The 12,063-nt window shown below is 44.1% G+C and overlaps 1 protein-coding gene across 1 annotated transcript in view; it reads left to right on the forward strand.

Moving 5' to 3' along the window:
* The window catches only part of zfyve9a (zinc finger, FYVE domain containing 9a), a 29,138-nt gene that overhangs the window by 10,260 nt on the left and 6,815 nt on the right, over positions 1 to 12,063 (forward strand). Inside the window, exons 4-11 of the mRNA XM_070845772.1 lie at positions 957 to 2,419; positions 4,159 to 4,258; positions 5,101 to 5,277; positions 5,511 to 5,674; positions 7,480 to 7,609; positions 7,985 to 8,107; positions 9,298 to 9,453; positions 10,533 to 10,757. Of these exons, the coding sequence (XP_070701873.1) occupies positions 957 to 2,419; positions 4,159 to 4,258; positions 5,101 to 5,277; positions 5,511 to 5,674; positions 7,480 to 7,609; positions 7,985 to 8,107; positions 9,298 to 9,453; positions 10,533 to 10,757 (2,538 nt within the window). The remainder of the gene's footprint in view (positions 1 to 956; positions 2,420 to 4,158; positions 4,259 to 5,100; positions 5,278 to 5,510; positions 5,675 to 7,479; positions 7,610 to 7,984; positions 8,108 to 9,297; positions 9,454 to 10,532; positions 10,758 to 12,063) is intronic.

The raw sequence follows: 12,063 nt of genomic DNA on the forward strand, positions 1-12,063 counted from the left end.
CATTTCCCTCAGGCTTGTGTGAAACTGTGTTATTGGTGCAAGACAAGAGGGTTGTCTGTTTTTTTTTTTTTTTTTCTTCACACTAAATGATCACAATAAGTAAAGAAATTGTGTTACGGTCTTTTCGAAACAGTGGTTCCACTGAGTTGTATTTATGGTGGTTTGTAAAGTAAACACTGCTTTACTGAGCTGTGTCTGCAGGCTCTCCTCTCTCTAGTACAAACGGTCTGCTTATCAGACAGAAAAGACTAGATTTATGGCAGATGACCCCAGGAAAATGCCAGACCCTCCACACAGCATATTTTGGTGGTACTGTGAACTCTGTGTGTATTTTGGCCACGAGCGATTAACAGTGTGTTCTCTGCCAGAGATGCAGCTTGGCAGATTAACTCTGTGTGTGCGCTTGAACCTGGTACAGCACATACTGAAACAGCTTAGCATTGAATTCCAGTGGCAGGAGGAGAGCACTGTACAGTAGCTGACACGGCTGTGTGAGAAAGTCGTTTTGAATAAATATTAGAAGAATTTCCGCTTGTATTACACAGCGTTCATGTGTCAGCTTGACTGATGTCTCCCAGGGGTGACGGAGCCATTTGGCCCACTTTCTCACAATTTCCCAGTCCATCCACACACTAATTTCCCACTCCATGCCAACCTCATTTCTCAATTTGTCCCCTGGTTTGTTCCTGCCATTTTTAGCTCTTTCAATCACCTGGGAGAGTGTATCTTTGTATTAGTTCTCTGTGGCAGTTAATTTGAGGCTTCCTGTCATGCTGTTGTAGGCATGATCTCTTTACTGGTAGCCACTTGTCTTGAATGTGGCAAAAAACCTGCAAGCCATTAAAAACATTAAAGGTAGCAAAGCCACAGTTGGATCGATACCTACGGTTTTCTGAGAAATAAGGCGAACTGAGACCCATACAATTGTCCATGCTTTTCTTGTCTTTGTCTTCCAGATGAGACAGACAATCCCATTCTCTCTGATGCCAAGTGGACCCAGATCCTGGCCCCGCCAGCCCACCTGCTCTCTCTGAACCCCGCCCTGGCGCATGCAGACCTCAGCCCCCGGGAAAGTCCGCTGCCCTTCAAGACCCTACCCAACTCCTCCTCTAGTGCCTCCCCGGGGGCTGACCCTAAAAGACATCCCGGTCCCGAACCTCCATCCTGGGTAGAGGAGAGACCGGCAGACGTCCACAGCCCACCCCTTCCCCAGCCCAACATCGGCAAACTGGTGGGCACAGACGACCTCTCGCCGCCCCCTGTGACGGCCTGTAGTTCTGTGGAGAACGGCTGCCCCGCCAGCCCTGCAAGCCCACAACTGGATGGGCTCAGCAAGGAGAAAGGTTCTCCCACAGACAACCAGCCTGGTGCTTCTGACCAACAGGCTAAGCTTCATCAGGAGGACAGAGCCTCAGTTGGAGGAGAAGGAGGCTCCACTGTCAGTCACACTCACTTTACCTTTGAGATTGGATCAGAACAAGAACAAACTCAGAAAATTCATCCAAATGTCGAAGCAACAACACAAAACGGGGAAGGTGTCACAGAAGAGGCTGTTACAGCTGTGTTACAGGACAGTGGTCCAGAAAAACAAACTGCAGACTCAAAGGATGAGCAGGTAGAAAGTGGCCTGAACAGGGGAGGAGATGTTCAGGCTGGTTGTGAGGTGGAGGAGAATGGTGTGTCTCCTCCTGACAGGGGGGGAGTGGAGGAGAAGGAGAGGAGATGTGGTCCAGAGGGACAGACGGACAAACTCCTCAGAATAACAAGCCTTCCCAATGGTTTGGAGCAGGAGAGCAGAAGCCATTCCAAGCTTAAAGAGGAAGAGGAGGACAAGGAAGAGGAGGAGGGTTTTTCTCCCTCACCTGTCCCCTCTAAAGAGGACTCTGTTACTGAAGAGAAAGAAATGGAGGAAAGCAAGCAAGAGAACGGCGAAGGAGGAGCGGTAGGGTCAGGCAACATCCAACCAAAACTCAACAACAATCGGCTACAGCCGGTCAGTGTTCCCTACGGAGGGGCACGACCAAAGCAGCCGGTCAGCCTCAAACTCCAGATCCCACAGCAGCTGTCAGGTCAGGTCCAAAATCAGCTCTGCCCGTCCTCTGTCGCCACTAAGAACAAAAACTTGGAGAACCAGTGTCGGAGGGGCACGCCCTCTGAAACTACACTCAGTGGGACTGACCAGAGTGCAGTCGGGGTGAACGGAGATGGTGTTGTCCACTCTCCTCCCCTGATGCCTACGGAGAGCCCAGACAATGACCTCCAGGCAGGCCAACAGGGCGCTCTGTGCCGGAAACCTGCCAGCTCCCTGGGAGAGGTTGCCCCTGTGTGGGTGCCGGACTCCCAGGCTCCTGTCTGTATGAAATGTGATGTCAGGTTCACCTTCACCAAGAGGAGGCACCACTGCAGGGCCTGCGGCAAGGTCAGTAGAGTGTTGGAGCTGCTTTTAAGGTCAACTCTAAACTAACAATTATGGCAATGTACTTTTGGTACACTATTGCATTTGTAATGCTAATAGTAATTGCAACAATGTGCTGCCATTGAAGCTCTTCTCCACTTCTACACAAACATTATCTCCTAAAATCTAAGACATCCACGGAAATAGGTTTATTTTTTCTGGTCAGACCATCAGAATTCAGGAGCACCCATTTTAAACAATCACAGAGAAATCAATCAGAAAAAAGAAGGGATACATTTTCTACCATTTTCTGCAGAATGCAGTGTATCAATGAGATGTATTGTATTTAGAGTAAGATGAGAGTAAGATTTTGAAAAACTTGCTGAAAAACGTGCTTACTGTTATTATACTGTTGTCAATATTGCCTTCTCTGGCTGATTTTTCTCCAAAATGTTCTGACTTGTCCGGGGGGTCGCCAAAGGGCATTCTGGGATTTGCCAATGTTGGCGTGTATTTTGGGAATTAGCTGATGATGTCGTTATCCTGGGTTTCTCTCATCAATAAGCAGCCTTGTAGTTGACATGAACACCAGGGCTGCAAGTAATGGTTATTCTTATTATCAATCTTCATTTTATATTCTCGATTTTATTGTTTGTTCTATAAAATGTCAGGAAATTGTAAAAACGAAAAAAAACTCAATTGTTTACAATCACAGTTTCTTAAAACACAAGGTGTAGTTTGAGTAAGGTACAGTTGCTATGAAATAGTAATAGTCATTGCCAATCCTCAGTCTAATATAAGGGACACGCACTTGGAATCCTTAAACCTGTAATGTTTGACAATCAAGCAGGTATTGCTTTGCAGTAAATCATACAGGACAGTCAAATAAATACCAGTGCAAACAAAACAGGATAAAGAAAAAAACTCTCAGCTAAAAAACAGAAGTCATGCTTACAAGAATAAAAATTAAAAAATGCATTGCAACTTTTAAAATAAATAACAGTAGTAATAACGGAGTATTATTCCATCAGTGACTTTAAACAGCTCTGCTGGATTCTGTGGAGTTAGGATATGAATTAACTGAAATGCTTTGAAATGAGTTCCTTTTTAGGTCTTTCTTGCAGATAATCACAGTGCGTATGCAGGTAGCTCTAGCATTATGGCCACCCACACATGCAGCGGGGCGTCCGCACAGTGCTCGAAAGAGAAGATGTGGTCGCTGACACTGCACTGGAAAATCGCCGGACTGCTGCTTAATTTCCCTTGGTGGTAAACAAACACAGTCTCTGCCACTTGAGCAGGGAGGAGCTGGCACTGCAGTAATACTGACACCAGCACTGGGACCGCAAACAAAAGACGCAGCGGGATCCTCAGTGCATCCACCACCAGAGTGGTAGCTCCACAAAGCAGTTTATGATGGTGCTGTGAGGCTCTGAAATTAAAAGGATCCTCCACCCTCTGTCTAATATCCCCCTAAATACATGTTACTGGATAATGGTGTGTAAGGAGGTGCTAATCCATTGAAAGCAAAGTGCCCTGTACACAGCTGCAGCTCATTGAGGTGCTGGCAAAGTACAGAAAATCAATAGCCATAAAATGGTACGTTTGCTGCACACTTGGTCTCAACTTATTTTAAATTCACTTTTCAAAATCTTCACAGTTAACATAAAATAATTTGTAGAAATGTCTAACATCCATTGCGCATCCTGTTGTAGGAATACGCCACAAAAAATATTATTTTCTGTGTCTGTGTGTTTTTTAAGGTGTTTTGTGCGACGTGCTGCAGCCTGAAGTGCAGGCTCATGTACATGGACAGGAAGGAGGCCCGCGTCTGTGTCACCTGTCATTCTGCTCTGACGAGTGGTGAGCATCATTGCAAGTAGACTGTTAGCTTAGCTTAGATGTACTCATATGCTGCATGTACATGCATTGTATGCTTTGTATATATAGATGAAGCTCAGGATGCTGCTCCACTTAAAGACTTAAATCATTGCAAGTTTAAAGTATAGGTATGAAAAAAGGTCTAAAATAATGGTCCACAAGGAAGCACTGTTTTTGCTCCCTCAGTTAAAACCAGTGCTGAAAAAGGTAATCTTAAGACTTATTTGAACTCTGGTGAAGCTTAACCTGCAGTATGACTGACTGTGTGTCACTCTTGACATAAATTAGAATATAGAATAAATCTTGCAGCAGTTTGCTTTTTTTACATGTATTGGCAGAAAAAGCACAGGTATTATTCATAACATTAGATACGACTGCATTTCATTTAGATGAGCCTGCTGGTTCACTAGAATGGCTTACAGGGTCACTTATTGCAACAGAGCCCTCATTAACTAAATTAGTTAGACCTGTGCTTGTTACACTATGACAGCTCAAAATGTCTACGTTGAAAAAGATGAAATAGTCTTACTAGATGTGACAGTGTATGGGAATACTATTACTACTGGCCAATATCGGCTTCGAAAGCATTCAGTCTGTAGTCCTAATACCAAGTGTTTGTTTATAAAATTGACATTTTTGAGATTTTTCTTTTCTTCAAAAACCTCAGCCACCCATCTTAAACTTGTAACACCAGTTTACATGTAGAATTTGTTGTATTCTTAAGAGACATTTTCTCTGATCTGGATAGTTTTTAGGCATTAGACACCTTTTTTTTTGTAAGAAAAAAAAACTTTTTTTCTAGTGATGTTTTCAATCTCTGTCAGTTCAAACATGGGAGACACCAGCCACTGCAAGCAACCAGAGTCCGAACCCCAACAACCCAGCAGAGTACTGCTCCACCATCCCCCCTCTGCAGCAGGCCCAGGCATCCGGGGTGCTCAGCTCCCCTCCTCCTACCGTCATGGTGCCTGTGGGAGTCCTGAAACAGCCTGGCAACGAGGGTACAACCTTTATCAAGAATAAAAATGCTCTTAGCACTTAATTTTTCACCTTTACAGTGACATTCACTCCCCTCTACTTTAAAGTAGTTTGTTTTTTTGCTAGTTCTGAGAAGAGTTTGCTTGCATACAGCTTTCGTTTATGTGACCTTCTGGTGTTTCACTGTGCCTGCACCTGTATGTTCAACCAAGACATTAAGGTAAAATGTAATGTCGTGTGGGTCTCTCACCTTTAGGGTCCCTGTCACGGGAGCAGAGGAGGGTGTGGTTTGCTGACGGGGTCCTACCTAACGGAGACACAGCAGAATCCCCCAAGCCTCCGGCCTCCAGCCCGGCCCCCTCCCAGTCACTGGCCATCTCCACGTATTCAAACAAATCCTCCACTTCTGAATCCTCAGAGGTAGGCTTGGCACGAAGCACATTCACCCACAGCTAATGCTTTTAAGTAAGCTTGTATGGTCGAATTGGCTACTCCACAGTAAGTTGAGGGAAGCGACAAAGAAGTCTGTATGTGGGATTCTTTATGGTTTACTGGCTGAGTCACGGACTAAAGTAAACAGGGTTCAAAGAAAACATTCCTCGCTTGCTTAATCAGAATTAGAAACCCCAGTAGACTTAAATACTTAAGGAAAAATATGTTAAAATTTGCCTCACAACAAATAACAAACAGCAAGTGAGTGTGGTTGTTTCTGTGCTCGTGCTGTACACTCATTGGACTTGAATGCCACTTGCCAGGATGATTCATTGCCTGTTGAACAGAACGGTTGTTGAAGCGTTTAAATGGCTTCACTCAGATGGCTTGATGATGCTATGCAGACAGAACTTGAGTTTAAAATCAGACGTTCACATGATGCCATGACGGTCATACTTGCATTAACTCAGCCACGCATGGACTTGAATTTACTGCCATCAGGCTCAAGTTCACCAGTAGCGGTGGCAAAGTGGTGAACCATTGATATGCAGGGGCTCCCACTGTCCTTTTCTAACTGTTGAAGTGAATTAAAGACAAGAGTGAGAACATTTAGTTCAGGCCAGTAGGAATATTAAAAGGGCACGTCATCAATTCTACATGTCATCATCAATTTACTAGTCACAGGGAGACTAGGGCTGTAAAAACTGTTTTATGATGGCTCAGGAGCAGCTTTATCAAATCGGAGAAAACTACTCAAGGAACTTCACTGCAGTAATCACATTTTGGTCTTTGAGATGACAAAGCTTGCGTTAAAGACCGGTTGTGCAAAATATGAAGGAAGCTCACGAGTCAGGGGGTCTAAAAAAAGATGCTATCAATTTGTACCCAGTGTTGGTGAGTCAATTGTACTCAGTTTATCTTGGCCCCTTCAGTATTGAATTTGGCTGTTCATTTTCAAATTTGTGTCTTTTACGAGTCGCAGCTTAAAATGTCCGCTTCATTGTGTTTTGGCCTCGAGGGGACAGTGGCACAGATGAAAAAACAACATTAGCAGATTATCACCCATTAAAGCTGTAGTGGTGAAAGTATTAGTCAACAGTTGTGCATTTACAAATCACTCTTCAGTACATGGAGCAGCATTAGCATTCAGTCAGTCATGTTTCTGACCGCCTAAAAAATATAAGCCCAGTATTTACTCTGTTTCTGCACCAACTACTATGAAAAATATTTGACCTCTGTAGCTGCTAAATGCTTTTTTTTTTACCGGCCTGCCAGTAACTCACTAGCTCCCTTAAGAGTAGTGAAAGTGAAACAGAAGAGTAAAGATATGGGCCATAAAACTAAAACTGTGAGCTGAAAGATGCTTTAAAGCTCCGTAGAGGGAAACTACAGGGTTGGGTGGTAATTCTTAGGGTTTCATCATGGTCTTTTTTTTGCTACTGTTAATATACAGATAATGATTAGTGCAGCTTTAAAGAAATGTAATACTGAATGGTTGGGCTGTCTGGCCTAAACATTTACTATTTGAAGGAAAATAACAATTCATTCTAACTTTGGTAATTTCTATGAATTTGTTTCCTAGTCAAAACCAACTATTCAGGGTTCCTTCTGTTTAATTTATATGTGAATTATTTTGAAGAACACTGTGGATGCCGTGAGCTTTAGTACCCAGATGTATCTGTATGTCACAGCCATGAAAACCCTTTTGGACACCGCCTCTCTTATAATTTAATCTCATTGTGTGTTATAACCTACGTCTAACCATGCACCCCCGCCCCTCTTTGAACCCGCAGGCGGCCCACACCACTGTTGCCCCGGTGGGCAGCCCCGTGGGCAGCTCCCTCAGCCTGATCCCGGAGGACGGGCTCCCTCCCATACTCATCTCCACCGGAGTCAAAGGAGGTACGGGAGGCCACATCACAGGTGCTTGCCCTCATCCTCACCATTGTGCTGCCTCCTCATTGCTCCGTCAGCTGCTGTGTTTTGTGCTTGTGAAGTGTGATCTTCATGTGCTTTGTATCACGGCTCATGTTTCGACCACTCATTGCCAACAGGGGGGGATTTGTTCACGGGTACGCACTGATGGTGTTTGAAGAACTGGGAGGGTTTCTAGCTGTTAATCATCTCCTTCTCTTACCTCACATGTCACTCCTTTATCATCCTCACCTCCCCCCTGACTGTCACTCCGACATCTTGACCCCCCTCTCATCCTCGGTTCTTCCTGTCGGTTTATCTAACTTTACCTCGACTCCTCCCTCCACCCTCCTCTCCTTTTGCTTCACCCCAACTCACTTACAGACTATGCAGTGGAGGAGAGGCCGTCAGAGATCGTCCTTATGCAGCAGCTGGAGGAGGGAGGCCCAGACCCCCTGGTCTTTGTGCTCAATGCTAACTTGCTCGCCATGGTCAAGCTTGTCAACTGTGAGTTATCCTGCCAGTGCCTTTCCACCACTCAAATCAGCAATGTAGGGCATTCATGAAATAGAAATTCAGAAAATGCAGGTCAAAACATTATTCACATGCAAAAATGAGTGTGTGGACCTACTTTTAGATTAATTATTTCATGATGATCTAAGGAAATGGGAGAATACATATTTGTACTGTATAAATTTTTGATTGTGCTTCATTAAGCATTTGTCTTGTGAATTACTTGGCAGCAGTTTCCATCCCCAAACCCCAAAAGTCAGATTATTTCCTTTTGCGTGTCATGCAGATGTGTCAGGCATGGAATATGTAGTATTTCTGGCGTCACCTATATGTTAATTTCACGTCATTCCTTTTGTTATGGCTTTATTGAGACATGGCAGGTGCTCTACAGATGGATTTTATAACTTATTTTGCTGCTGAAAACTTAATTTACTCACTTAATGACCATCATGAGGATGTGGGATGGTCCGTTCACTTCACACACAGACTTCACTAATACATTGTCAGACAAATTTAATAATGTATTAGAGAAGTCTGCTGCCTGTTGTATAATCTGAAACACGGGGATATAATTACAAGAGGTTAAATCAGGATTTGCCTTATTCCTATTAGCTCATGTGCCGTATGTAAAGTGTCAACGCAGTTAGCAAAGATCAATAATAATTAGCCAGCCTGTCTGATCGTTACTGTGTGTGTGTGTGTGTGTATGTGTGTAAGCTCATTTGACATTGCACTCAAGAGAAATCACTTTTAAGGACTGATCTCACATGAGAAGAATTTTCTCAGATTTAAAATGCGTTAAGTGATTTGTGTGGTTTACTGCAGTAATGTTATTCTCCTTGAGCAAAGAAGCAGATACTTGAGTAGTAAAGTTCTATTAAAGGAGAAATAAAAAGTACATTTGATTTCTCTACAAGCATATTAAATCGTGTCCTGTTGTCAGCACCTATTGATGGAAATGTTACAAAAAATGTTGCAACGTCCAAAAATAGTAAAAGTGCCGCCATGTCTTTTCCATACGAGTGACTCCACTGTTTGTTCAGAGATGAGATAAGCATGTAAAATTGCCATCACATTTACACTGCATGTTTGAAAGGAGCTCATGGAATGTTTATGGCTCTGATGTAACTTGGTAACAGTCTCCTGTATGTCTGATACGACATTTCTTTATTTTAAACCCACAGATGTAAACAGGAAGTGTTGGTATGTGACGACTAAGGGCATGCACGCCGTCGGCCAGGCGGAGGTGGTTATTCTGCTCCAGTGTCTACCTGACGAGAAGACCATTCCTAAAGACATCTTCACCCACTTTGTGCAGCTCTACCAGGAGGCCCTCAGTGGTAAGAACACAACCAACAGCTCCACCAGGAGGCACACTGTGAAATTAGTCCACTTCCACCGTGGGCCCCTCCTGGGGGAGATAGCAGCTCATTAGTAGTCCTGTCTCCAGGTCCATAGGTGAGTCTGTCTTGTCTCAGTCAGGTGCTGCACAGTAAAAAATGACCTACTCCTGCAGTGATGTAGTGTAAAGTAGAGGGAAAATGTTCCAGCTCTACTTTCTGTTCACTAGAGACTACAGGTGCACCTAGTCATCCTCTATTTGAAAACCAGGTTACTGTCCGCTACTGTTGAACTGTCTCTCAGCCATTTTCATGACAAATGGTCAAAACATTAGCGTCCCGCTGTCGGGTCGCCTCCCTCTAGGCGTGACACCTCACCGCCGCTTGTCTTGCATTTTTAACTCCGTATGCTGCAGAGCAAAATCGGCTAATATCGGGTGACTTTGACGGCTTGCTTCCCTCAGGCTGTTTCCTTTTTAATATTCACACCGGAGCAGTTTCAGCCTGGTGGAAAGCAGCCATATTGTATGTGTCGTTCCTGATTAACTCGCCGTCAGTTAGGTCTCGGGAAGAAGTGCTGGCTTTAGCAAGTCCTAGCCGCCGAGCTTTGTCGTGCCATTAGTGTTATTGTGTTATTTAGCATCTAATGCCAGCAATCCGTCTCACAGATAATTGGTAACATGAACCCTTTGTGGGTAATATGAGGTTGTAGGGTGAGCAGACCTACTTTTATTCACTGCTCGTCATTCAGAATAAGCAAGGCTCCAAATCTACACAATAATCCCAGGAACACACTAAAAGCCTCTGCCTTTTCTAGCTGCCTCCGTTTTTGAGGATGAGAACACTGGTTTCTCTTTTTTTTTCCTCCATTGCTCCTCATTTGTGTTTATTTTCATCCTCTGCCTCCTCTTCCAACTCCTATTATATTACTCCTCTTTCCTCCCCCACTACCCCGCTGTGTCTTCCCCTATCCTATTTCACCAACCCCTCCTCCTCACATCTCTTGTATCACTAACCTCTCTCTCCTTCTCCTCCTCCTCCTCCTCCTCTCCCCTCCCTTTCTTCCTCCTCTCCTAAAGGCAACGTGCTGAGCCACCTGAGTCACTCATTCTTCACGCAGAGCTTCCTGGGCAGTAAGGAGCATGGTGGCTTCCTCTACATCAGCCCCTCCTTCCAGTCACTGCAGGACCTACTGCTGCCCAACCCACCCTACCTCTTCGGCATCCTGATACAGAAATGGGAAACGCCCTGGGCCAAGGTCTTCCCCATCCGCCTCATGCTGCGGCTGGGTGCGGAGTATCGATGTGAGTCTGGACCACTGGGGTTCACACTCAATAGTAGTAATGACAGAGGAATAAGTGTAATTTGATGATGTAATTTAATGTTATTGTAAAGCTAAGTTCACATTTAGTTATGTTATCCATATAGAAAAAAAAAATATCTCAACGAAGATGGCACAATTACAAAATTGGTCCATAAAATGGTACTAAGCAATTTCAAATTTCTTTCTGTAGAGTCTCTAGAGTCTTACCCTCACCTCTATAGCTGTTCTGCAGCCTTCAGTCATATGACATGAACTTGAACGTGGAAGTATATTTTCTGAGCAGGAGAGAACCATAAAACTGTTTTTAATTTGATAAAAGAAGACAAACTTCAAAAACAAAAATGTTGATCAGAAACTGACTACAAGACAACAAACCTGATGTCTGCTTTCTGTCACATCAGTGTACCAGTCAACACTATCTCCCCGCATGCAGTCCCAAAAGGGATGTGATGTCATATTTCTGGTGTGGGCAATAAATAACCATCGATCTACAGTCACAAACCGTAAAATGTCTGATAGAGCGATGTTACAGTTTGTAGTCTTGCAGTCTATTATTGCACTAAACACAATAATAAAACATGCTGGACTATTAACTTGTTTCTATTGGCTGACCATCCACAACCACAAAATGTTGACCTGTGTGTTTGTTAAAGCGCATGCTTGTACTGTGGGCTTCAACGGAAATGAGACGGAGCAAATATTTATAGGACTGCTAGCAAGATGGAGCCTCTGATTCGAGTCCAAGTAGTAAATTGTGTCAGATTTAGTGCATTTTTTTAAATATTCCAGTGAACGAAGAAGAATTTTTTCACCACAAGGTGAAATCTGGTGAAAGAGAGAGAAAAGTGTCCTCTTTATAGCTCGATGGTTTCTTAGGGTAAAACATTAAGCTCCAGATTGATCTAGAGAGCTCAGCGTGTCAGTTGTCAGAAGACGACTTTATACCACCCTGCCTTCATACGTTCCTCAGAGCTTTCCCACATAACCAGGAAGTCTTGTGAGGGGTTTTATCGTAGAGCCACTTCTCCACCAAATCCCCGTCTTTCACTGCTAGACCTGCCAGCACTGAGCGCCGCCTGGCTCTGCTAAGCCTCTTGCCTGCTTCCAGCGGGCCCAGATAGAATACATTAACAAAGCCACATACAGCCGAGGCTCTTCAACACAAATTGTTAGCATTACCATGAAATTAATCCACCACACAAACAGCGTAGTTCTCCAGGCTTTCACCTCTTACCTTAAGAAGTGACCTGCAGAGGGGTTGGAAGCCTGCCAGCAGTCGAATACCC

Source organism: Pempheris klunzingeri, chromosome 15 (assembly GCF_042242105.1).
Source record: "Pempheris klunzingeri isolate RE-2024b chromosome 15, fPemKlu1.hap1, whole genome shotgun sequence".
Taxonomy (NCBI): domain Eukaryota; kingdom Metazoa; phylum Chordata; class Actinopteri; order Acropomatiformes; family Pempheridae; genus Pempheris; species Pempheris klunzingeri.